Source organism: Apium graveolens, chromosome 2 (genome assembly GCF_009905375.1).
Source record: "Apium graveolens cultivar Ventura chromosome 2, ASM990537v1, whole genome shotgun sequence".
NCBI classification, from domain to species: domain Eukaryota; kingdom Viridiplantae; phylum Streptophyta; class Magnoliopsida; order Apiales; family Apiaceae; genus Apium; species Apium graveolens.
In genome coordinates, this window is record NC_133648.1 from 205,393,907 (window position 1) to 205,421,897 (window position 27,991).

The 27,991-nt window shown below is 35.5% G+C and overlaps 1 protein-coding gene across 2 annotated transcripts; it reads left to right on the forward strand.

Annotated features, from left to right (window-relative positions):
- The first annotated feature begins 491 nt into the window (after positions 1-491).
- LOC141708080 (N-terminal acetyltransferase B complex auxiliary subunit NAA25) lies at positions 492-27,751 on the forward strand. 2 transcript variants are annotated; one of them, XM_074511557.1, is made up of 19 exons: positions 492-805; positions 5,054-5,210; positions 5,292-5,410; positions 5,548-5,622; positions 7,107-7,200; positions 7,272-7,390; positions 8,687-8,757; positions 9,676-9,817; positions 9,910-10,085; positions 11,725-11,924; positions 13,396-13,520; positions 14,803-14,879; positions 15,609-15,683; positions 15,829-16,021; positions 16,577-16,696; positions 16,779-16,917; positions 17,252-17,292; positions 18,216-18,479; positions 26,761-27,751. In XM_074511557.1, the coding sequence occupies exons 1-19, from the start codon at positions 659-661 to the stop codon at positions 27,454-27,456; spliced, it is 3,030 nt and encodes a 1,009-aa protein (XP_074367658.1). In that variant the 5' UTR covers positions 492-658; the 3' UTR covers positions 27,457-27,751. The 2 variants fall into 2 exon arrangements, with proteins under 2 accessions (XP_074367658.1, XP_074367657.1); XM_074511556.1 differs by having other exon boundaries at positions 493-805; positions 13,390-13,520.
- Positions 27,752-27,991: the final 240 nt, after the last annotated feature.

Sequence of the window (27,991 nt, forward strand, 5' to 3'; positions counted from 1 at the left end):
TAACAAAACATGTTTTAGTAATAAATCTAAAAAACTGGGTATCAATTGAGTTGACTTTTTAAATATTAGCTATACATATAATAACACAATTAATGACGTGGTGAAGTGGTTGAAGGACACGTTAAAACTCTTTCTCTACAAGTCGCGTGTTCGATCCCAAACACTTGCAATATCAATAATTATACAAATTTACAGATTTCGGGTTCGGGTTCGGGTTTCGGGTATGAATATCCAATTAAAAAAAATTCGGGTTTCGGGTATACCCGAATCCGATGGATCGGGTTCGGCTATTCATTTTCAGGTATTTTTCGGATTCGAATCGGATTCGGGTATTAATATAATTTTCGGGTTTGGATATGGATCATGTAATATCCGACCCGATCCGACCTGATTGCCATCCTTACGTCTCCGAAGCACAATCATAACACGACCTACCATCAAAAAAAAAAGAAAAAAGAAGAAGAAAGAAAGGGGTCAAGGCAATGATATATCTATCCAAACACGGCCTAGGTTTATAACTCGGAGAGGATTCTTAAATCTCGAAGTTTACCTCCCTACTAACTACTGCCTACCTGTGACCTCTCTCTCACTCTCTCTCTTTCGGTCAATATTGATTTTATCAGAGAGATTTTTAGAGAGATTCTCGCTGGACTGAAAAATGGCGTCCAAGTTCGGAATAGCGAGTGGGATTCCAGAGCGTCGTGTTCGACCTATATGGGACGCCATCGATTCTCGTCAATTTAAGAACGCTCTCAAACTCTCCGCTACTCTTCTTTCTAAATATCCTAATTCTCCTTATGCTCTTGTAAGTCCCCTCATCATCCTCCTCTACTTTTTAATCTGTCTCACATGTACATTAACAAGCCTTATGATTACCACTTGATTTCATTCAGTATTCGACACAATGTCTATATATTTAATTTTCCTAGATCGACACTTCGTGCGTGTTCTGAGTGTTAAATTTCTAATGAATTGTAATTGAGTTCTGATGGATTAATCTGAGTGTTATATGTTTAATGAGTTGTAAGAGTTCTGATGGATTTATCAGCTATTACGTACATAATCGATACAAATTATTATGAATTAACTTATTTTGGTGTAAATTACTGTAGTTGACTCTATTATTTCAAATTTTGGGTTGTTCCATTTTATTTCTGTATATGACGACACAAGCAGACTAATTTTATTCAAATCTGTGGTTACAATCACCTGCGTTTAGTTAAATTTAATTTACACTGATTGTTATAATTAAGTTACACAATAGTATTTGGATTTGCATATTCATATAAACTTCAGTTTTACAATTCAAAGTCTTACTTTTTAAAGCAAATCCAATGGTGGTAAATCCAATGGTGGTGCTAAAATACATATAGCTATTGCTATATTTTGAAATCAAAAAGTGATTTTGATGTTAAAGTAGAAATTGTGCTCCAATGTATAGTTTTAAAATTGCACCAAACATATCCATATAAAGCTATATTGTAAACTACTAATTGTAAAGTACACCAACTATGTTTATCAGTATTACTTTAAAAAATCATTTCCCTTCATACCAAATTTCATGCTAATGTGGCAATTATAGAAACATCTATACTTGGTTCTATGTTTAATACCAAGTATCACATTTTGCTATTTTGCATCCATGTCTAGCATTCCATTAGAGTGAAGTTTTTTTCTTGGATGCTATATTATTAAAATAGCACAACTTTTAACACCAGCTTTGGACATGCTCTTAGGACCGTCCACTATATATCTAAATAAAACACAATATTTTCTCCAATCTGTAGAAGTAAATTGAAATAGAAGCCGAAAAGTGTATCTAAATCTGCAAATGATCGTTTCAAACTGCTTTTGCATTGTAATTCAGCTTACCAACATCGTAGAGGCTAAGAGGTATAAATCTATATGTTTATAAACCATGTCTGAATTGCAGATTGTTTATTCTTTTACAAGGTTCATGGTATTGATTTGGAATTTTATGCCAACTGATTGTGGGGCTTTTGATGTTATAAAGACTTTTTACTTACACACGCTACTCAACTGGTTCAGAAATCTTCGAAATCATAAGAACAAGTTTTTGATAGTAATTTTATAGGCCTATTAATTTAAACCCCTTTTCCAAAATAGTGTTGTATTGAAAGAGTCTTTCATACCCAGATGAGGAACAAGGAAATAAATTATTAATTTGTACTCCCTCCGTCCCTCCCATTTGTTTACATTTGGGTTGGGCACGGAGGTTAAGAAAAATGATAAAGTAATGGAGGAAAGTTAAAAAAGTGAGTAAAATAGTGAGACCGATTAATATTATATTTATAAAGTGGGTATAGTGGAGAGAAGTAGTGGATGTAGTTACTTTTTATTTATAATTTACTATTTTTGGAAATTTTTGAAATGTAATTAATTGGAAGGGACATCCGAAAAAGGAAAGTGTAAACAATGGGAGGGACAGAGGGAGTATTTATTTATGTTATTTAAGAATATATTTGATTTTAATTTATTAGGTATTAGTTATATTAAATAAATAGATTATTAAGCATATTCTAGATTATAGTAGTAGAATAAAAAAAGATTTGTTTATTTATTAGAAGACTTTTACATGCTGGCTAAGTTAGGGATTTAGTCCTAAGGAGATGCAATCTTTTATTATTAAGAAGACTTTGATTATCATTGAATTGGGATTGTTCCCCCCTCCCCCTCTCTCTTTGTCTTGTTATGGGTTGTGATCGTAACAAGTTTCTCTTCCATGATTGTAAAATCCTAAGGGTAGTGTTTCTTCTTCATTTGATCATCTTGGCTTGTGTATTTTCTACGGTTAATCCAAGATTATCTATCCTTTTACTTTTTCTAATTGTTATCGTGCATTAAAGTGGTTTCAAGAGCCACATTTTTGAGTTTGCAAATGCAAGATGTGCAAACAACACTAACAGTTATAATTGATCAACTTGGTGTGTACAGTGCAGCATAATCCTCCACCTTCAACCAAAAAACCTCCACCCCCCTAATTACTAAAAAAAATCATATTTTTGAAACTCTTAAAGTTCAGTATATCATCATTGAAAAACAAAATGCAGAGAAGGTGTTTACTAATTTGTATTTTCCGCCACTGAGAAAATATTAATTTGTATATATATAATGTTATTAATATAGCATAAATTTGATTGTTATATATTGTGTATTAGGTATATAAGATAGATTATTGAGAATATTTAAGATTATAGTAGTAGAATAAAATAAAGGATTTGTTCCTTAATAAGAATAAAGATTTTTACTTGGTGACTATGTAAGGGATATACTCAGAGATGTAATTTTTTATTATTAGGAAGACTTTTGGTTATCATTGAATGAGATTGTTCTCTCTTGTCATGGTTGCGATCCTAACAAAGTCTTCTCTTCATCGGCCGAGAAATTTCAGGGATAGTGGTTCTTTTTCGATTGGATCCTTAGGCTTGTGATTTTTTTGCGCTTAATCTACAATTATCTATCCTTTTAATTATTTTAATTGTTGTCATGCATCATACCCAGTTCAAACATTGTAAAAATTAGCATAAAAATTCTTGTTGCTTGAATTTTTTTTAATGTTGTATAAGGGTTGGAAAGGGGTAAAACAAGGGATAAAGTCCTATCCCCCCTTGGAGAATTAGGAAAAAACACACAAAAATCCTGAGATTCAGTTCATATAATTCAACTTTATCCGGTAGGGAAGATTAAACTGTTTATATAATAAATCCTAAAACTTAGTCAATTAAGAATCTTCTCAATAAAGAAAACAAATCTTTTAATTATTCTTAACCATAATCTAAAGTATTCCTACTAATATATATAATTTTAAAATAAATTACAATTAAATTGAGTCTCGACTAAAAATATAAAATAAAAATAAACTATTATTATTATTCTTCGCTCTGCATCATACTCCTCACCTTTGAATTTTTTTTTTCCATTAATCTTATGACATTTGAGAAACAACATACGAGGAGATGATTTGTAATAGCCCCGGAAAATATTCAATTCAAACTTCGTAAGGAAACACTTTAGTAGCAACATGGAAATAATATGATATAGTGATATGGCAACAGTTCCCATTATTTTGTCTTCTCTAAGAAAATCAATATGCTCAACCATAATGATATCAGCCTCTTTGTGTCAGCTTCTTCAATCTTAGGCACCTTCTTTACCTCTTCTTTTTTAATGTTGTACACTGAAATCTGGGAACTTCAACATCTGTATTGTAATGGAGGAACCTTGGCTCTTGATACCACTTGATGTAGGAAAAGGGTTGAAAAAGGGTAAAACAAGGAATAAAGATCTACAAGTCAAACATACAAAAATCCTCAGATTCAATTCATATTATTCAACTCTATCCAATTGTAAAAATTACAACTGCTTAAATAATAAATCCTAAAACTTAGGTATCGAGTAAGAATCTTGTTAAGAAAGGAAACAAATTCTTTCATTATTCTCTACCATACATATTTCTACTGACATATACTCCCTCTATCCCCCCATTTGTTTACACTTTTATTTTTGGGATGTCTCTTCCAATTCTTTACAATTCAAAAATTTTCAAAAATAGTAAAGTTTTTACATTATAAAAAGTAATCACATCCACTACTTATCTCCAATATGCCCATTTTATACATAAAATATTAATCGGCCCCATTATTGTACTCACTTTTTTAACTTTCCTTCACTACTTTATCATTTTTTTAACCTCCGTGCCCAACTCAAATGTAAACCAAATGGGAGGGGGCGGAGGGAGTAATATATATATAACTTTAAAATAAATTACAAAATAAATGTAGTCCTAACTAATTTAAAAAATACAAACTAATATTATTATTATTCTTCGTTCCGCATCAGTTTTATCAGTGGAGATCGGAGAGTATGACCAGATTTTAACAGTTTACAAGTACTAATGTTCCGCTAGAAATTGATGTGGCATATTAGTGAAGATATCAGTTAGTTGTGCTGAGATAGTCGAGTCTTATATTACTGACTAGTTCATGTTAGTTAGCTTCTATAAGACTGCTGATATTTCTACTATTATGTGCAGGCATTGAAGGGCCTTATTTTGGAGAGGATGGGAAAATTAGATGAAGCTTTTTCTGTGTGCATTACTGCTAAAGAGATGTTGTTTAACAGTGCTTCCATCCTAATTGATGATCTCACTTTAAGCACATTGCAAATTGTTTTTCAAAGACTTGATCACTGTGAGTCTTCATTTCACCGCTTGATATAATATTTATAGTTTATTAAAAAAAACCACTTAACTTACATTCGTTTCTCATCAGTGGATGTGGCTACAAATTGTTATGAGTATGCCTGCGGAAAATTCCCAAATAACGTGGAGCTGATGATGGGACTTTTTAACTGTTATGTCAGAGAGTATTCATTTGTGAAACAACAACAGGTTGATGGTATTCCATAGTTTACTAAATCCTCTTCTAGTCGTCTCTTCCTTCATTTTTTCAAGTTCCATTGCATAATTCTTTAGAAGGCATCTTTACAAGAGGCTTAATTGGATTTGTCTTTAATAAAACTGTGCAGATAGCTATGAAAATGTACAAGATTGTTGGTGAAGAAAGATTCTTGCTGTGGGCAGTTTGTAGCTTTCAGCTGCAGGTTCTGCCTGCTCTACTTGCTCGTCTTAAATTTTTATGTACACTGTCTGATAGATACATGCTATGTTTTTTATTCTTTAGTTGAAGTTCTAAAGTGAAATAAAGTGAAGATTCAGAACAGATGGTACTAACAGTAGGCTAAATCTCCAAATATGTGATTCATTAATCTGTCCTTAATTATTTCTTTCTAAAGTACTTATTATTGACATAAATATAATAGTTACGATGATAAATAATAAATTTATACATGTTTAGCATAATCAAATTTAGATTGTATGTCCTGACAAAAAAAAATTAGATTGTATGTAAAAAAATAGAAACAAATAGTTTCACACAAATATTTAATAATGTATATATGTATATTGTGATTTAATATTAAAGTATGACTGAGATCTAATTAGTTGGTACAAAAACTGTTATATCGGCAAACTAAAATTACAAAAACAAACTGCTAATTAGTGTGTGAAGTGTATATATTTTTATAAATTAATGTGAAAGTATAATTCAAAAATGACATATCATTAACAAATATTTAATTGTTGATGTGAAAATTCAACTATTCAAATGTTGATGTTCAAATTACGAAAACTATTTACTTGTTAAGTTTACAAAGTTACTTTATTTAATCATAAAACAATATTTGATTTTGTAAAAAATGATACTTTGCAAATTATCGTCATAATCAGTATAAAGCCTCTTTGATTCGGAGGCATGCGGTGGCTAAGAAAAAAATATAATTTATATAAATATAGTTATTGATTTTCCTATTTTAATTTATTTTTAGTATAATTAGATTCTTTACAATATTTTAACATAATGTTAACCACGGTTAACCAAATGTGATCATTTTCATAGGGGCTTATTTTATTTTTAAAGAGAGGGCTTATTTGATCCTTATCAAATTATAAGGGCTTATTTGCTCCCACCCCTAAAACACAGGGTATGTTTTCCCCCTTAACCCTTCATATTATTCAAACCTGGCAAGGTAAAGGGTGATTATTGGCCGAACTCATAACCATGCCGTAAGACATATCTGCATGGAGTGGATTATTATGAGTGTATGAATTGTTAAAAAAACCATAAGTAGTAACAGAATTGCATATGTTTTCTGTTTACTACTGATTTTTATCAAACTTTATGAAAGTACCTGAAATCAAAGTTAGGAATTGCCTTTATTAGTTCATTCAATTTTCTTGGAATGAATAGATTGAGACCTGTTGTAACTTCTGATTACATAACCTCTGTTTTGTTTTGCTACTGAACGCGTGAGAATGTGATCATTTAGATGATGTTGCCTGATAGTGGCATAACTGCAATATTTATATGTTGGTTTTATACTACATGTGACCATTTTGAAATATTTTTCTGAAGTTTGAACTAGGCGTGTTCTCATTTCTCAAATAAAACGGTTAAAATAAACAAAATAAATGTTTTTATCAGAATCCCTGTTGAATTGCTTATCCAATGGATTCATTTCGTCGGTAGGTTTTTTGTGGTTCGGGAGAAGACAAGCTGTTGCTTTTAGCTGAGGGTTTGCTTAAAAAGCACATTGCTACTCATAACTTGCATGAGCCCGAAGGTGTATTTTATTTTTCTCTTCTCTCTTTTAACATTGCGATCTCTTCTTTTAAATCATTTTTTACTTTTCAGCTCTTAGTGTCTATATCTCCCTACTGGAATATCAATCCAAGTATGGGGAGGCTCTTGAGATTCTTTCCGGGAAATTGGGTTCGCTTATAGTGATTGAAGTTGATAAACTTCGAATACAGGTAATTTTGCATTCCTTTTATCGATTTTTTTTTTTACTATATTGAGATTCACTAAGTAGTCGTTTATATCTTTATACAAGTTTGGGAATGTGAGCGGGACAGAGCTTGTACAAGTAAAACAAGAGAGAAACGAAATTTAAGAGTCTATCTAGAAAGTTGCATCAGCTGGCCCAACCCATGCTGTATATAATAATGAAAATAAATGATGCATGTCGTTTTGGTTAAGACAATTGTGGTAGATAGAAAATTTAAGTTGCTGGACTACCTGGAGATCCAAAGTCTCATAACTGAGAAAATTACTTTAGTGAAAGGTTCCAAGTTGCCTATAGTATTGTCTATTATGTTCCAGTTTTTCCAACACAACAGAAATATAGAAAGAGTTGGCCTATAGTATTGTCTATTATTGTCTATTTTGTTGTGCATAAAACATTTGTATCTCAATTGGAATTCTACTTGTAACATAAGCTTGAATCTGTGGAAGCTATGAGTGAGAGGAAAAAATTCTAGACAAATTTCTTTATTAAATTTAGTAACTTCCGAAAGGTATCATTAATGCACGTTTTAGCCATAGAGCACTTCCAGGGAGTAGTAGAGATTTGGAGCTTTCAAGTACTTTGTATGAAAGATTTGAGTAATTTGTCCAATAACATTTAATCATTTGTGCAACAGTGAGGCCTTTTTAGATGGAAGTATGAAGTAGTTTATACTTGTTTCAACTAAACGGTTTGTTGGTGTATTAATTCATTTTGATAGTACTTTTGGTATTAATATTCTCAATGAGCAACAACAATTTGATTTCTCTGAATGCACTTATGTTGTAAGTTTTTTAATGGAACTGAAAATGATAAGCAGAAAACAATAGATTACAAAGATGATTTTTTTATTCGGTTATGTGGTTTATGAAGTAAATAGTTAACTGTATGTGATTTATCCTTGTAATATGGTATATATAGTTAAGTTTGTTTTGTTATTCTCATCCTTGTCAACTAAACCTATTTAACCTTTTCGCATCGAGTTGACTTTTTCGCATCGAGTTACTCAGGCACCTTGGCGGTGAGGAATGAGAGACAAAAGTAAGATTGTTTTAGGAGTAAGGTTCATGTCTATATAACAGTCAGCATAGCTGTTGATTGTTGTTTTAAAAGTTTTGGTTCATGTTCATTCTTGCTCCCTCTCCCTCTCACTCTCTCTCTTTATATATACAGATGCACACACACATGTGAGTTTGCGGGTAAGCTAGATTTTATTTTTTATCAATTTCTTACAAAATGGTATTCTTTAACTTTAAGTTGACAGGGGAGGCTTCTTGCCCGGGCAGGTGATTATGTTCTAGCTGCTGATATATTTCAGAGAGTTTTAGAATTATGGTAAGTTTTTTCCGCATGGTATATGCAAGCCAATATACAGAAACCTTTATATGCGTTCATTTATTTCGCAACTAATGTTTTAGCTTAGTATATGATGTCGACACATTAATAGTAACATTATAACAAAATTGTTTTTATCCTATTTGGGGATCTTGATCGATGTTCGAGTAGGTTATCCTGTTATATTTGCTTATACATGTGCTCAACATTTCCTTGAAACACACTTATCTTGATCGATGTTCGAGTAGCTTATCCAATCATATCCAAATTGTCTATTCTATTTGCTCAAAGCTTGAAAAGAATAATATTTGCAGTATACAATTGCCACACCGAGCTTTTTATTGTTTAGTAGACAAGCTACCTATTTGTGTTTGTCTCTGTATTATATTAAAGAAGAGTCAGTGTCTGTTTGTCTGAGCTTGTAATCCAGTTTTGAAGTATAAATGGCCTGTTTTGTGTAAAATTCAAAGAACAACTTATAAATGGCTTATAAATTAATATCTGTGAAATAAACAATAATTCCTGTTACAGTTAACTAATTACATTGCAATTTGGCTTGACATAAATCAGTATTACCTGTTTTAAATATAACTTGATTTTTGTTCCTTTCTTGTTTGTTACATCTTTCTTAATTTTTACCTCTTATAATTTAGATATCATTAGTAAAAAATCAACTGATATGTTCTTGTAAGTAGATGATTGGTATCGACTGATATGTACTTATAAGTAGATGATTGGTAAATTACTTCTGCTTCAATGTTATAAAGATTACTTATAAAGTAACAATGGACTTCCTTTTTAGTTAAGCAAAAAGGAGAATAAACCGAGTATTTCTTTCTGAAGTGTGTTGTACTCTACCTGATGTGTGCTTTGCTTGTTAGTCAGTAACCTTATCTTTTGTTTTATTACTATTTGCAGTCCGGATGACTGGGAGTGTTTCCAAAACTACTTAAGCTGTTTGATTGGAGATGACAGTAACTGGATCAAGGGAGCTCAGGACAATTCGATTTATCTTCCAAATTCTGCTGATTGCAAGAATTTGCATTTAACAGATGAAATGGTGCATTCTTCGCTTCGTAGATATCTTTGTTTTCAACTTGTACTTTGTTACAAAGTTTGTATTACATGTTGATATCTCAACTGTATGTGCAGTTTGACTCTCGTATTTCACGGGCATCTGATTTTGTATCGAAGCTAGCTGAAAATGCTAGTAATGATTCAATAAGATGCCCATACTTGGCAAGTCTTGAAATTGAAAGAAGGAAACTTATATATGGTAGGGGAGATATGGACCAGCTGATTGAGGTTATGATGCAATATTTCTGCAGGTTAGGCTCGAGTTCTTAAATTTTTTTAATAGGAATTCGACGTAGTTGTAGGGTATCTACTAATTATTGTTATAAAAGTATGATAGTAAAATATCAAATGTTGTGAAAGGCGTTATCCCACTGACGCGCAAAACCTCCTGGAGCATAGGCGCGAGGCGCAAAGGCGAGACACGCGCACAAATTAAATTTTTAAATATTTCAATATATGTATGATAGTGAAAAACAATGTAATAGTTTATATAAAGTTACTTGGTGTCTATAGCCCTGATATCCACTTAGGCGTGCTTTTGACAACATTGAGTGACAACCACATGAACAATCATGCAGTACTTGTAACTTCCTTAATCTTGATGTATTGACAAAGACAACTCAAGGACTAGGGTACATTTGTATTATGCAAGTAAGAAAATAACGCAATTGCTGCTAAATAAGTGAAGGCTCAGTCATTTGCCATGTGCAAACTCATATATGCATCTAAAATCTACCTGAGAGTTGATGACTAGCCAAAAATTTGGATTTAGAAGGGTCGTCTATCTTCTAAATATAGGTGGTGCTAGGATATTTCTCCAAAGTCCAAAGGCTGTGACTTAATGATGTTGATGTCCGATATGAGGAACACTCATAGGCCGAAAAGTAAGTCGAGGGCTGTAACAGATTGAGTATTGGGTAATTAAATTTGTTTTACACCATAGTATCATTTCGTTTATCTCATAACTGACAACTTTATATGACCCTTCGCTTGTACTGGTGTAGAAATCTAGAAATGGCAAGTTTATGAGGCACAACAGTTATCTATGTATTTAATTATTATCTATGATCTAACCTAGCTAAGTTTCAGTAGAATTTTAGTAGCAGGGTGGTTCATTATATTAGCCTGTATTTCCCGTATAATATTACCTTCTAGCTAAGTTACTGGGACTCGGGTACGAGTGTCAAACACGGGTGCGGATCCAAGTGTCAGACCTTTAGTTTATACAGAGTTAGGATTCATGGATGTGGTTCCAAAATCGGACACGGGTGCGGGGATTCGGCATATAACCTTCACATAAGGAAAATTATACCTACTTTTTATACAACTTATTTGTAAATTCGTGTCTTCTACCACATAAAGTAAAAATTTACATAATTGGTTATGTCATATTTATAACATAAATCAAAAGGATAACATGAAAATAGTAATTTATAGACATCCCTTCCTAGAATTAAGAGGATTAAGTTGTTGTGAGGCCTTTTAAATCATTTTGAACTAGATTTCTTAAGGCCAAAATGTCTTGTTTCCATATGAAGGATCCGACTCAGATCCCATACCCACACCCATGTGGCCATGTCATGTCCGGTGGACACGGGTATGAAGGCAAACTTGAGGAGTCCGAGTAACTTAGCCTTCTAGCGACTGTAGATTGTGATATGTCACAATCAGTCAATCATAAAATTAGGATGACCAGCAGATTCTGAGTAACATGTTCAGCAAACTAGCTTAATCAGATTGTGAATTGATAGTGATTTATCCAGTCTTGGTACCGAAAGTTTACATCTTGGCTCTTCAATTAATAATAATGCTCATCTATTCGTGATCTTATTAATTGAAAAAACCATCTGTAAACAAATCAGTCCTCTGATACTTTCATTGGATACACAGGTTTGGTCACTTACCTTGCTTTGCTTCCGATGTTGAGACGTTTCTTGAAGTTTTAACTGGTGATAAAAAAAATGAGCTTTTAGATAAGTTGGTTGAAAGCTGTGGAGCTCCTGTCGCAGTGCCAAAACTTCTTGGGCAATCAATTACAGTTTTTAAAGTTCGAGAATTAATTGGAGACATGTGCACTCTCTCTGCAACTGGTATGTAACACTGTCCACAAATTATCTGTCATTCTATTAATATTGTTCAAGCATATCTTTAACTAACTGTTTTAAAATATCCAATTGGTGGTGGAAGAATTGTCTTTATGGACTGTGCAAGTCTACTCTCCTTTTTTCTCAAGTGATGGTACTGAACTTAGCTGAGAAATATCTACATACAACATTTTGCATCTGAAACCTTGTACAAGTAACCTGTATACATCCTCTAGTAATAACAATAAAGCGACTTTTTTCAAGTAATCAATTGACCACAGCTCTATTTTCTTGGTACTTGGTTCACTGTCATACCTGTGGTAATATTTTTTTGCGTCTATGCCCCCTTGCTATTAAGGAGGGTTAATTTCAGCATTGTGACTATTCCTCCTGAGTTTTTAGAAGAGGCTTATAAATGCTTTAACAGTTGCTACTATGCTGGTCTAATTAGGTGTACGTTATCTGTTTCCTCCTTCAGAAACAGATGAGCATTATAAAATCAGTCTGTTTTTTGTTGTCCAGGTTATAAGAATTAAGGATTCTAGATTGACTTCTGCTGTCTTCTTTTAACCATCCCCTGATATATCTTCTGTGCATGCATCTCCTGCCATTGTCTGTTATCTTTTCTCTAGTTCATTCTGCCAATGGTACAATTGTACAATAAAGCGGGAAAAACAATGATTCTTTTGTACCGTGCTTCATATTCAAATTGTGGGCAATTGTGATCCTTTATACTTTAATGATTTGTATATCTGGGTTTATTTGGTTGATTCATTGAATTTTGGTCAAATGTTCATTTTTTTGAAGGGTTGCTTTCAGAGGGGTTAGGACTATAAGTGAGCAAAGTATATTTTTCCCTTTTTGAATATGTTAGTTCCTCGATTTTTATTTTTATAGATTTCTTCCAGCTTCCTCGCTATATTCTCACTTTTAAAATTTTGCTCCACTCTAGTTGATTTTGGGACAGGTTCAGATTTTGCTCTCTCAAGTAGTTAATAATAATCTGGTTTTCTTTCGTGGTATCTGTTGTGGTGAACGATTTCTCGTGGTTGATGAATAAAGTTTTACTTCATTATTTGTGTTCTTATTAGAACCTTCTCATTTTTTTAAGAAATTTGGAAGAACTAGTCGTTGAATTTCACTTATGGTAGGAAGAATGTGCCAGAGGACAGTTCACGTATCATTTGTGTGTCCATAACCTTGGTATTACAAACATGGACCTCTGATTCTTTTTCATCTCTTCACTGTTAAGGCAATCTTGGCATATTTGCCATTCCGCCTCTCCTATGAAGTTTTGTCTTTGAAATTTTACGGTGTACATCGGGCTGTGTTATTATATGTATACATGTTGATATGTGTGTAACCATCTCTGTTTACTTTATTTACAGTAATGGTAAACACCTTTACTGAATATTCATGACCTATTTTATTATTAACTGGTGAATGGAATGTGACCTTCCGCCCTTGTTAGATATAGAGGGATTTGCAGTTCAAATGACAGATTTGTATTGCAAGAATCTTCCGCTTTCAAAGGACTTGGACATTCAAGAGAGTGTGCATGGGGAAGATCTATTGTCCATGGCCTGTAATATTTTGGTTCAGGTAATCTTGTATGTCTCTGAGGCTTGTATTTCGAGTGTCATATCATCCTAAGCATTTCATAGTAATAGCTCTAAATAAATGGTAGCAAGTTGAAGTTTATTTGCACGAAAGTGTAGCAACATGTATATATCAATGACGTAAACAAGAAAGGCTCCTAAGCATGCTTGTTCTATTGGCGAGATGTGATGCTTGATGGTGGTCCTCTAAGGCAATATAGTGACCTGTCGGCCAGCCTGGCATCCGTATGGGACCTCTGACGTTTATATATGTAAGATATTAGCTATAATTTTATATATTACATTATAAGTTTTAACAAATATCAAGTAGTAATACGATATGTAATATAAAATTAAAACACCAATACACATGGCCTTGGTAATCAATTAAGAAACTATTAAGTAATATGCCATTACATTATGGACAATGGGAAACTGGAAATAATAAAACATAGCAAGTTGGAAAATAGCACACTCTAAAGTAAAGAATTAGCAAGTCATCAAGTTGCACAAGCAAGCATAATTATTAAGCACCAAAGTTTCTCTAACTTTATTTCATTTAAATCACAAACTAGTGCTTGGTTTACTTGACCACTTTAATTATGTATGAGTCAGATAAATGGGGTCCGTACATGACCGGATAGATCTAACATTAGGCTTTTTGCAGTTGCTATGTGAATCATGACCATAAGGTTAAAACATTTCCGCAATTACTTTAGCCTGCCACCTCATTTAATGTGGTGTACCGTGGCGATTGTGATTAGCACCTTAATGCATGACCTTAAGGCGAGAACGTTGCCACAATTACTTCAGGCTGCCACTTTGCCATATGCTGTTTTGGGCTTAAGGAAAATCAAATTTAAGTTTTCTTAATCAGATGTGTCTCTGTGAGTGTGTGATTTACCTTCTTTAGTCCACCAAGCATGGCTACATCAACCTGTTCATGTTGGCTCTTGAACCTGCCATGAAAACCATGCTATAAAGATGATAAATGGGCCTAATTTTACCAATAGGTTTTAAGATTTATGCAATTGTTGGTTGCTCATGGATAGAATAAATTTCTAGTTATGACTATTGTGTTTGTACTTGGATAGAATTAACTTTAGTTTGATGTATTATGTGGTGCAAGTTGGCACTCAATCTTTTTAGTGTAGGTATCTAGTAAAAGCATCGGTCACTGCGATGTGCACGGATTGAGTCAGTTAATAATATACTAATTTTCCTGTGGAAAGTTGTATTATCATTACATATTATGATAAATACCTATATGTTGCTTCTGCCTGCAGCTATTCTGGCGAACGAAACATATAGGATATTTGCTGGAAGCAATTATGATTTTGGAATTTGGTTTGACAATTCGAAGGTTTGAAGGCAAACATATATATTTCATTTTTGCTTCGTATCATCCTTTTTATTTAAACTATTAATTGAATCTTAACTGTCGTTCACTCACTCATCAACAAAAGTTTGTTGATATAATCATTCAGAAGTACATTCTATTAAAGTCACCTCTCATTCAAATTGTCTACAATTTTTTTTATTAGAATTGGTGCTCTAATCTGATTTCTAAAATTTTAACTGAAGTTAAATGTGTATCCCAAAGTCATTTCCAGTATTATAATTAAGCTTCACAGACATTGATGCTACAATTTTGCAGCTACTTCTGTTTATGTAACTGGAAGCATCATTCTAGATTATGTGTCTGCCCTCAGCCCCTCACCATCAACTAATTCATCAAGCTGACACATTTGTCCTTTCATATCCTCTACGATATCGTTTTTCAAATGGAGAAGTTTTACTCCTATTTCCCATGATTAATCCTTAATTAATCACATGGACTACTTAGTCACTTATGTTTTACGGACCACCTGCTTGCTGCTATATTCATTTATGCTCCTAGTCATCCGACTCATTTCGTTCTACATTCTGTATTATTGATTCTCCATCTATCATTTTGTGCTTTTCTGTATGATATTATTTTGCTGCATTTGTGTTCTTTGTTTTACATTTTCCCCTAGTTATTTGCAGACATGTGTCACAATATAAGATTTCATGTTCTTTGTTTTACATTTTTTCTCCTTGTTATTTGCAGACATGTGTCACAATATAAGATTTTATTGTTACATTTGTATTCTCATTGGTGCGCTCTTCCTTTAGCATATGACTGGTAAGCTATTTCTTTCTTGAAAGCTGATTATTTAATTTAATTATTTTGGTCTTCTGCCTTTATATCCGTTTATGTTTCAAAGTATTAGCATGTTGAATTATTTTTCATCTCAACGTTGTGGTACTGATGGATTTCTTATGTGTAGGTATAAATCTTTGGATGTGAAGAATATCTTGCTGGAAACCGTGTCGCACCACATTTTACCCCAGATGTTAACTTATCCTCTTTGGAATGATTTAAGTGATCTCTTGAATGATTATCTAAAGTTTATGGATGCCCATTTTCGAGAATCTGCAGACCTTACATTTCTGGCATATCGTCATCGAAACTATTCGAAAGTATTAATATTTTTGTTCCTTTTTATCTATTTATTTCCTTGGTAGCACCATAGCATCTTTTGCTTGCATTAGCTTTGGGTTTCTTTTGTGTGCATGGCATATTAGTGAATTATCAATTTTGATTTTTTTTTATTTACTCTCTAGTTTCAACGTTTGTCTTTTACCTGTGTACTTATGCCAAACAATTTGTTAGCATTTTGTCAAAAAAGATGTAAATTCCTACCATTAACCTGCACTAAATATGTTTGATTGCAATCTTGTACTTTCCAATATTTTATGAGAAAGAGAGACAGACCTTTATTGTACCTTAGGAGTAATGTTAGAGCTCCCAAATTGGACCCCCTATAAACAAAATACATGCCTATAATGTCTCTCTCTCACAATTATACATGGCATACTGCAACATGTACATTTAGGGTACTCTGAGTTAGAACTCCAAAATGTTGTCTGAAACTACATAGCGAGAACAGCTTTGTCGATTCCACTTCTTTCATGACCCTGTAAGTAGTAAGCATATGCAACTATTAAACTAACACATTTGTCATGTGCTTTCAGGTAATTGAATTTGTTCAGTTTAAAGAACGACTGCAGCGTTCAAGTCAGTACTTATTGGCAAAGATCGAGGCACCAATTTTACATCTCAAACAGAATGCCGATAGCATTGAGAAAGAAGAGGTAGCCCCCTCACCTCGCTTGTTTCGAATTAAATCATTTTTTAAAGTTATCTTTGACAATTATATCTATGGGTCGCTGCCAGAGTGTTCTTGAAATTCTGAAATGTGGAACTCACTTTCTTGAGCTCTCAAGTGAGATTGGATCCAAATCTTTGACCTTTAATGAAGACATGCAGTTGCGGCCTTGGTGGACACCAACTTATGATAAAAATTATCTTCTAGGTCAGAAATACATCAATTTCTTTTTCAAATGTTCTTTACAATGTCAAATTCTCGTGGAATGAAAATTTTCTGAATATCTAAAGGATACATATTTTTTTTATCCGTGGCATATCTTAGCTACCTATGTTTTAGAAATACAAATGATACACCCAATGATTTCTATGTGTTATATGATTTGGAAAAATCATTATGTTTTTTTCCCTTATAGTAAATGTCTTGTTATTTTTTGTTATAATACTTTTCTTACTTGAGGTATTTAGCCCCTTGGTCCATACAGTGACTTTCGTCTGCCAGTGTTTTGTCTTTGCTCAAGTGAAATTTTCCTTCTGTGCAGGACCATTTGAAGGGGTATCCTATTGTCCTAGGGAAAACATGGTAAATTAAGAAACTTTACAACTAATTTTCCAATTTTCAAGTCAATCATTATAAATATTTGAATGCACGTCTGTATGGTGACATTTTAAATTTACTGAAAATTGATCTGACCCACGGGTGCTTCATTATAGAAGAAATGTAATTGAGAATTGTTGCTTAATATCTAGATGAACTCTTTCGTAACATAATATCTTTACTTGGTGTATTTGTGCTAATATACTCTACCACGTAGTATGGTTTAGATAAGCTAAAGGAGGTAACAACATATGAACAATGGAACTAAATTTTCTCTGACCTACTATATTGCTGTCATGTGCGGCTGATATTTTGTTTCTAGTCTAGTATATTTTCAAACCGTCATAAAAAATTGAAACTGATTGAACTTGCGATATTACTTCTATCACTAAGATGTAATATAAAGTAAAAATTAGTAAATTTGTTCTCATTTTCTTTTATTTAAGCCTTGAGACCATGCTAATATATTGAAATTGCATGACTTGTATAATTTCATTTTCACTTCCAGCCAACCTTTCGCAACCAGTGTTGGTTGTGTTACAACTTTACTTTTTAGGAATTTCTTTTTTTAAAAAGACCTTTTAATGGTCTAGGTTGCTTCTTCACTTGACAAATAGGATCGCGTCTAGTGGATTTTTGTTATGTACTTGCATATTTTATATGCTACTATTAAGATTTAAGATTGTTAATGAAAATATCGATAAAATTAAACAGTGCTCTCATTTAGAGGTGCTTCTCTTTGGTTATTATCTCTTAATCTGAACTATCCTTTAACTTCATTGTTTTCTATAAGGTTCTGAACGGTTATGCTTGATGGGAATCCATTTTTAAGCTAGTCATGTTTTGTCAAACAACTTGTGCAATATCCTTTTGTCCTATGTCTTGATACATTATATTTTTTGTTGCAGCAAAATCAGATCAAACAAATGGAAGCAAACACATTGAATACAATTGAGAGGAGGTCCCTTGTTCCTAGAATGATCTATTTATCAATACAGAGTGCTGCTTTATCAGTGAAGGATAATATTGAAGCCAATGGTTCATTACCTGAACATCAGGGCCCACCGGAGCTTAGGATATTGCTTGAGCGCTATGCAAATATTTTAGGATTTTCTTTCCATGATGCAATCAATATGGTTTCCGAATTTCCAAGTGGTCACAATTCTTCAGAGGTATTAATTTTGGTTCAGCTTGGGTAATTTTATTTATTGTTTGAGTGCCTCTCAATCCTCTGGGTCAAAGTTAACTAATACTCCCTCTGTTTTAAGATAATGGTCCACTTTTGACTTTTCAGAGTCAAGTTGACTAAATTTTGACTGGCATTTAAAAAAAATTTGTATGTATTTTTGGAATACTAAAATTTACATTTTAAAAAAGATTATATATACTTTTTCAAAAAATTCAGTTATATGAAATATGTAAATTTCAGTCACAGTATGGTCAATTTGAGTGTGAAGTCACAAGCGGGAAACTATTTTGAAAAGCAAGAAGTAAAAATTTGGATTTCTGATATTAGATCTTATCTAGTGTATTATACGGGTCAGGTCAGATCAAACTTATAAATATAGACCTTTAAAATCAAGACCATGGATATTATGTAATATGGAATTATGGATGGACAAATACTTTGGGTCGGAAACAAATAGGAAAGCCTTGTACTTCAAAAATAGGATCTTAGATAATATATGGGTTTATATAATTAAATATGCCTTGGTCTTTTGCTCCGGATTGAATAAAGTTGTAAAGATCTTGCATAGTATTGTTATATAGATCAATTGTTCTTCTTGGCCTTGCAGATATAGACTGAGTTATTACGATATTCTGAGGTCGAAGAGAAATGGAGAGGATGATGTGATGGAATGACTTAATTCTTACACTCAACTGAAACTACAAGCACAGATCTATAACTTTGATAAAAACAGCAAACAGAATTACTCATAAAATTAAAGGATAAGCTGGATGTTTCGAGAGCCCAGGTCTCTCCAAGTTTGGCAGTAAACGATTACAAGAGAATAATAAGATTGAACCCAAATGATATTTCCCCCTAAACTATATCCTCCTCTTTTCCTCTGCATTCTCCATTTTACCCTTTGACTCCACTGCTGACCGTACTTTAATTATTTATGTGTGATATTACTTTTCTGCCCTTCCTTCTTGAGTATGTTATCACTTGACGTGTGCTGTCTTGGTGCATTACATTACTTCCCCCCAGATAGCCACCTTGTCCTCAAGGTGGAAGTGTGGAAATTTGTTGCAGAAAGTAGACATGTCCTCCCACGTGGCCTCTGCTGCTGGCAATGCTTTCCATTTGATCAATACTTCCAGTCTTGTCACCTTTCCCTGTTTGATCTCTCTGACTTCCAATAATTCTTCCGGTTCAACCATTAGCTCTAGGTCTGCTGTCAATTGCGGTGGTAATTGTGTAGAAACCATTGTTATCACGAAGACGACTAGTCGACGACTAGTCGACGACTAGTCGACGCGAAGGTAGACGACTAGTCGACGCGAAGGTACTCATGGGCCGAGAGTCTCGAAGCCCGACTTGTCGTCGACTAGTTGACCCAAGAGTCTTGTAACCCGACTTGGGGTCTTCATAACAATAATTATGGTGTACCGTGCATATTTTGAACTTACTATTCTATTACTTTTGATTTTAATTATAAAACTATCATGTTCAATTATATTATAAATTAAATCAAGTAATTATATGTATAATGAACATTTTGTGGACTTTTTACGACTAGTCGAGCGACTTATCGACTAGTCTTTACGAAGGTACTCGGGCGTCGAGGGTCGACTTGGCGCCGTGATAACCTTGGTAGAAACAATAGTATCTCCTACTGTTCTTTTCAACTGTGAGATGTGGAACACCGGATGAACTCTCGAATTTTCTGGTAGAGTTAATTTATAAGCAACTTTCCCCACCTTGCTTTCCACCCGAAATGGTCCATAAAATCTGGGTGCCAACTTCTCATTTTGACGTCTGGCTAGAGTTTTCTGTCGATATGGTTGGAGCTTTAAGTATACCAAATCCCCCACCTCAAAACTTTCATCTCTACGTTTAAGGTCTGCAGCATATTTCATGACTTGTTGTGCTTGAACCAAATGAACATGAAGATCATCTAACAAAGCATCCCTCTCCTGCAACATCTCGTCAATGCTTTGGACAGCGGTCTGTCCTTTCCCTGCTCTAATGAGATGGGGTGGATCGCGACCATAAACCACCTTGAATGGGCTGACCTTTGTAGCACAATGTGGGGCTGTATTATAAGAGAACTCAGCCCACGGTAGCCATTTAGCCCAAGATGTTGGTTTGCTACCCACGAAACAACGTAAATACGTTTCCAGACCCTTATTGATGATTTCTGTTTGCCCGTCAGTCTGTGGGTGGTAGGCAGTACTTTTCTTCAAGCTGGTGCCGTGTAATTTAAATATTTCTTTCCAAAATGTGCTGAGGAAAATCCGATCCCGATCAGAAATGATAGAGGTTGGAAACCCATGTAGCCTGACCACTTCTTTAATAAAAACCGTCACCACAGTGAATGCATCAAATGGATGTTTCAATCCAATGAAGTGAGCATACTTCGATAATCGATCTACCACCACAAATATCGTGTTGATGCCTTGGGATGTGGGGAGGCCTTCGATAAAGTCCATAGACAGGTCTTCCCAAATCATATTTGGGATAGGTAGGGGTTGGAGGAGACCCGCTGGAGCTAGTTGAGACACCTTTTGCTGTTGGCATATTGCACAACTTCGCACATAAGAGGCAATATCGCCTCGCATTCCAGTCCAATACCAGTCGGTAGCCAATCTGAGGTATGTTTTTAATTCACCCGAATGCCCTCCCATTACAGAGTTGTGATATTCTTGTAACAGTGTGGGTTTGAGGCTGGAATTGCGTGGAATCACTGTACGCCCCTTGTACATCAACCTCTTGTCAGCCAAGTGAAATCCCAGGTGTTCCTTTGAACCAGATTCCAATTCTGTGATGATTTGTCAAAGGAATTTGTCACTTGCCAATTCCTTATCCAATGTTGCCCAAGAAATAACAGGGGAAGACACCATTGTGTGTAATCCAACTTCACCAGTTGTCTTACGAGAGAGTGCATCAGCCACTCTATTGGACGTGCCTGGCTTAAATTGAATTTCAAAATCAAATCCAAGTAGTTTCGTGACCCACTTTTGATAATCAGAATTTATCTCCCGCTGTTGTGTCAAGAAACGTAGACTTTGTTGATCCGAACGTACAATAAAATGACGCCCCAACAAGTACGGCTTCCATTTTTGAACTGCTAAACATATAGCAATTAGTTCTTTCTCATACACGGACTTAGTTTGTGCCCGTATGCCCAGAATTTTGCTAAAAAATGCAATGGGGCGTGAATTCTGCATGAGTACTGCCCCTACCCCATAACCAGATGCATCTGTTTCAATTATGAACGGCTGTTGAAAGTTAGGTAGGGCTAACACAGGTGGTTGAGTCATAGCTACCTTTAGGCTGTCAAATGCTCTAGTGGCTGCGTCGTTCCAGTTAAAACAATCTTTTCGCAACTGATCTGTCAAAGGACGCGCTATGTGTGCATACCCAGCAACAAATTTACGGTAATAACCCGTAAGGCCGAGGAAGCCCCTCAATTCTCTCAAGTTCTTGGGCAGAGGCCATTCTAACATTGCACTTACCTTATCAGAATCCATTTCTACCCCTTCCTTCGATATGACATGACCCAGATATCCAATCACCGTTCTGCCAAATTCACATTTCTTCAAGTTAACATAAAGTGAATGCGTAGCTAATGTACTCAAGACCTGCTGAAGGTGCCCCTGATGCTCAACTGGAATGCGGCTATATATTAGGATGTCGTCAAAAAACACCAAAACGAATTTCCGTAAAAAGGGTCGAAAAATATCGTTCATTAAGGACTGAAATGTGGCTGGTGCGTTCATTAAACCGAAGGGCATTACAAGAAATTCGTAATGCCCGTCATGGGTTCGGAAAGCAGTTTTATGGGTATCCTCGGGACGTACCAAAATCTGGTGATATCCCGCTCGTAAGTCCAGTTTGGAAAAAACTGCTGCCCCTTGGAGTTCATCAAGCAATTCATCGATTACCGGAATGGGGTATTTATCCGGGACCGTTTCTTTATTAAGGGCACGATAATCAATACAAAAGCGCCATGACCCGTCTTTTTTTTTTAACCAGCAACACAGGACTGGAAAAAGGACTAGATGAGGGTTTAATAATACCTGCGGCTAACATCTCCTTGATTAACCTTTCAATTTCATCTTTTTGGTTCTGTGGATACCTGTACGGTCGAACTCCAATTGGATCACTGCCCTCTTTTAAATTGATCGCATGTTCATGGTTCCGTATTGGGGGTAGTCCTCTCGGCTCCTCAAAAACCTTAGAATATTGACACACCAGTTCCTGCAAAAATTCTGGAATCCCCTTTTCTTTGTCAGCCCCAATTGTGAATGCTTCTGTCACCTGTTTTGCCTCAAGTCGGTTACACTCAACCCAAAATGCGTCAATACCTTTTCGAAGAACCCTACGCATGGCTTTTAAGGATATTTGTGATCGAACCAGTGATGGATCCCCAACTAAAGTAACGGGTTCTCCATTGAACTCAAACTTCATAACTTGTGTTTTCCAATTCGTCATTACCACCCCTAACTTCTCCAACCATTGAACCCCTAAAATTAGATCCGAGCTCCCTAACTGCAAAGGCAGGAAATCGTCCACCACTTCAACACCCCCATCCAATTGTAATCTTACATCCCGACAGATGCCTTCTCCTCGAATGGCCTCCCCATTTCCTAGAGCCACACCAAAACCACTCGACTCTGAAACTATTAATCCAACGAGTGCCACGGTCTTGGTTGACACAAAGTTGTGAGTAGCTCCAGGATCTATCATTACTACCACCGCATGTTCACCAATTAGACCTCTAAGTTTCATCGTCTTGGGGTTAGATAAACCAATGACAGAATTTAGAGATACCTCTGTTAAAACTTCCTCCGTGGGAGAAGGTGGGGCCTCGCTGTCATCCCCATCAGTTTCGTTCTCTTCCTCCGTGATAAGCATAACACTTAACTCCTTTTTCTTGCATCGGTGACCTGCAGACCATTTAGCATCACAGCGATAGCCTGCAACTCCCTCTCTGTTAAGCGTTTGACCTCACTACCATGGTTGCTTGTTGACATGGTTGATGCGGGAGATTGCACCGAAGCCTGGGATTCGGGAGATCTCGGTCCCCAATTACGTGACAGAGGAGGGCTGGTGGGAGTTCCAAAACAATACGAACTTGCTATCGAAGGGGTCTTGCTGTATACTGAGAACCCCCCGGTTTTAATTGATCCCAGCCTTGTTTGCCTTAATGACACCACTCTGTGCTTCTCTTCCACCTTGACTGCCATCTCCATCGCGTGTTCCAAACTCACCGGGTTCATTAAGCGTACTTCTGCTTTAATTTCATCCTTAAGCCCGTTTATAAAATGACCCAGTAACATCTCCTCTGAAATTCGATCTAGAGGGGCTGCAGTTTCGATAAATTTTCTCCTATACTCCTGAACCGTCGTGGTTTGTGACGTTGACAGCCACTGCTCATACAAAGACCCCCCATTCAGCGATCGAAACTGCCTGAGCACAAACATCTTTAAATCCGTCCAACGTCTGATAGGATGCCTTTTATTTTCCCATTGATACCAACGCAACGCGTCACCATCCATAGCTACTGCGGCTGCATCAAGCATTTCTTCTTCATTCATTCGATAAAACTGAAAGTATCTTTCCACACGTAAAATCCATCCATCTGGGTCCGACCCATCAAAAATTGGCATATCAAGTTTCCTGTACCTCCAGTTTGCGACTGTGCCCCCAGACCCTCCGCCCGAGCCACCACTCCCAAAGTTGCCCCCGTTAACACTTCGTCCACCACCGTTCTTCCCAAATTCATCAACACCCCCTAACACCGAATTGATGCACCCTGAGGTGGATCCTAAGTGAAAAGTGCCTCCCTCCAACTTGTCTGGTTGAGACATGGCCATCGATTGTAACCCAGTAATCGTGGACTTCATCTCCGTTTGGAACTTCAGTTGTTCGTTTCGCATAGTGTTAATCATAGACTCATGGGACTCGCGACTCCTGTTGATGCGTCCTTCCAACCTCCCAGCCAGCGATTCGACCTCCATCCCCAATTTCTTAGTTGCTACATTTTGACCTTCCACCAACACGTCGGTCAACGATTGTCGTATAGTATCCATCGCCGCCTCAACTGCCTTCGTCACCATCCCCTTCATCGATTCCTCCAAATTAACTTCTCATCCATCAGATCTAACCGCTGCGTTGTTGTTGGGGGCCCCATCGGATCAAATGCTCTGATACCACTTTGTGATGGAATGACTTAATTCTTACACTCAACTGAAACTACAAGCACAGATCTATAACTTTGATAAAAACAGCAAACAGAATTACTCATAAAATTAAAGGATAAGCTGGATGTTTCGAGAGCCCAGGTCTCTCCAAGTTTGGCAGTAAACGATTACAAGAGAATAATAAGATGAAACCCTAATGATATTTCCCCCTAAACTATATCCTCCTCTTTTCCTCTGCATTCTCCATTTTACCCTTTGACTCCACTGCTGACCGTACTTTAATTATTTATGTGTGATATTACTTTTCTGCCCTTCCTTCTTGAGTATGTTATCACTTGACGTGTGCTGTCTTGGTGCATTACAGATGCAACTTCCTCTCTTATCTTTATTAACAAAGTATATTTTCTGAAGTATTTTGGCATATGAATAGCTGCAGGCTGCAACACAATGATTTACATTATCTTTAAAAAAAATAACTTGAGCAACTTAAATAGTAAATACACTTTTCCTCACATATATGCTGACCTCATTTCCCTTTTAAGGGCTCATATCTCTTGCTGAAATTACAAAGTCGAATGTATTTGATAAGTAATACTGTTTATTTGATGGGGAATATGAGCATATGCTAATCAGTCAAGATAGAGATGGTCAAATAGTAACAAAGCTCCTGTTTTCCTATTGGACTTTTGATGATATGAAAATGTATTGTAATATGACTATTAGTTGATTAGCAAAGAAAAATGTAACCAAAAAGTTTCATGCATATTCAACATATGTCCTCAACACATTGTTTTTGTTTTCATGTCCGTATCTTGTCACACAGAATATAGATGTAGTTAGAAGAGACATTTATGCTGGTGCTAACTTTGTGTAGGGAATTATAAGTTGTTATCATTTATGATATTTTTAGGTAAATTGATAGACAGGTCAGGACTCAGGAGTGTGCATCTCTCAGTTTCTATAAGAAGACCATATTCATGTTGGTGCAGGGCAAAATATAAGTGAATAATAAGCAATGAATTATACATTATCCAAGACCTGGAAAGCAGGGGTGCGGCACCTAGGTGCTGCACTGCGCACCGGGTGCGGACTGGTGCGGCGGTGCGCGGAGGTGCGGCGCCATACGTACGTGGCACCCGGCGTATGACCGTATTACCTGGCTGGGATTCGGGGAAGTGCGAGAAAGGGGGTGCAGGAGGGGTATTTATGGTTATTTTCAGCTATTGTAAAACAACGAAAACCAGCCCACTAGGAGAGAGATACGTCGGGAGGGGGATCAGTGCTTCTTTAGTTAAGGTGTTCAATGAAAGTCGATGATGTGCTGATATGTGTGTATATATGCGTGACTTTGTATGTATATATGTGTTAATAATAATATATTAGTTGGGCCTGTTATTTGGGCCTGTGTATGTCAACTGTTTGTTGACTGGTTCAGCCCACTAATGCACCAACTTAAATTTCTGTCATACTACATAGTACACTCAGCCTTATTTTATTTTCCTGTCATTTTTTGTAATTATGTCTATAAAAAATTGTTAAATAAATATATAAAATATTTTTTTAATATTTAAAATTATCCGTATCCCCCCGCACCCGAATCCCCATTTTTTGAAATTTACCGAATTCCCGTATCCCCGCACCGCGCACTCATGCACCCGCACCCGCACCCGTGCTTCACAGTCCAAGACTATTGAGTCCATTTTCTTCCCAATAAATAGTGTATTATCAAAATTAAAAGCTAAATAATGTGGAGATTAGATACTCTATATAGAGACTAGAATACCTAATTAAATAACCTAATGGACAACCTAAAAGCTAAATAATGTGGAGATTAGATACTCTATATAGAGACTAGAATACCTAATTAAATAACCTAATGGACAACCTGATAAAAATTGGGCTTATTATATAATCTACTAACTAATAAACTACTAAGCCCACTTAAAAAAATTATGTAAATACACTAATTTCTCGGCGACATTTACAAATAAAATATTTACGAAAGAAAAATAAAAGACACCTTTTATTTTCGTTCCCGTTCTTCATCACATGTTACTAACAACATACTTAATTATGCAGGTTGCAAGTCCCAACCTCATCGAATGGATGAATTTGGCTGTTTTTTTTAATGCATGGAGCCTAAATTCTCATGAAAAAGTTGCATCTCATGGAGACATTAATAAGACTAGTTCCTGGCAGCTTGTCAATTCATTTCTGGAGAAACAAATTGTTGAGAAATTCAGATCCATGAGACCTCTGCTGTCATATCCCGGCAGCGATCTACCTGTTATTATCCAAATGGTTACAGAACCCTTGGCTTGGCATATTTTGGTAATCCAATCTTGTGTCCGATCGTCCCTTCCCACTGGAAAGAAAAAGAAGAAAGGTGGAGCTACAGAACATTCAAACTCTCAACTATCTCATGAGATCCGAGATTCTATACTTTCTGTCTACAGAATTATAGAGCTAGTAATAATGGGGCTAAAAGAACAGTTACAGAAACCAGTTGATGAAGGTTTGGATATGATACTTTCCTCCCTGGTGACAAAAGTGCCGAATGAAGGTCCTGGGAGAGTTTTCCATGTAATAGAAACTTGTGTTGCATCAGCAAATGACACAGAGCTTGGTGACCGTATTTCTGGAGCCCTAAGGTGTTGGCATCCTGCTGATGTTGGTAGGAAATTAATATCTGGACAGAGTACTGTACTTAATGAGTTTTTAAAAATTTGTGAAAGTAAGATTAAATCGCTGCAGACATTGAAACTGCAAATATGAAACCATAGTTGTTCATGGAGCTTTACTTGTGGCATTGTGTGATGCTGCAACTGATGTATCGATGGAGTTGTTTGGGTTGTGTAATTTTGCAATTTTGTCAAATTCTTCGTAGAGTTTTTAAGATAGGCAGTCGTAGGTTCTAATAGTGATTCAGTTCTTTTTCCTTGCCCTTTTTTAATGAAACAATCTCGCTGCTGATTTTTTGTATGTTTGGAATTGTTAAACTATCACCTTTTGTATCATGATTGTTTATTTATTGTTGTAATATAATCATTTTTTTAAATGTTGGAAAAGGAAATCCATATTATCATTTTTCGAAATGCTATTGTTTGTCTTGCAATAACTTCGGATAATGTAGTACCTAACCGGGCAGATCCTAACAATTTCAAGGCCCCCCGTGAAAGCTTATGAGGCTCTTCAATGCTTTTTCAAAATTAGAAAATCAAACTCTTTTTTAGGATTCAGAATTAAATCAATTGGTGTTAGAGATGCACAAAAAGCCCGGACCCGAAAATCTGGCCCGGCCTGATCCGGT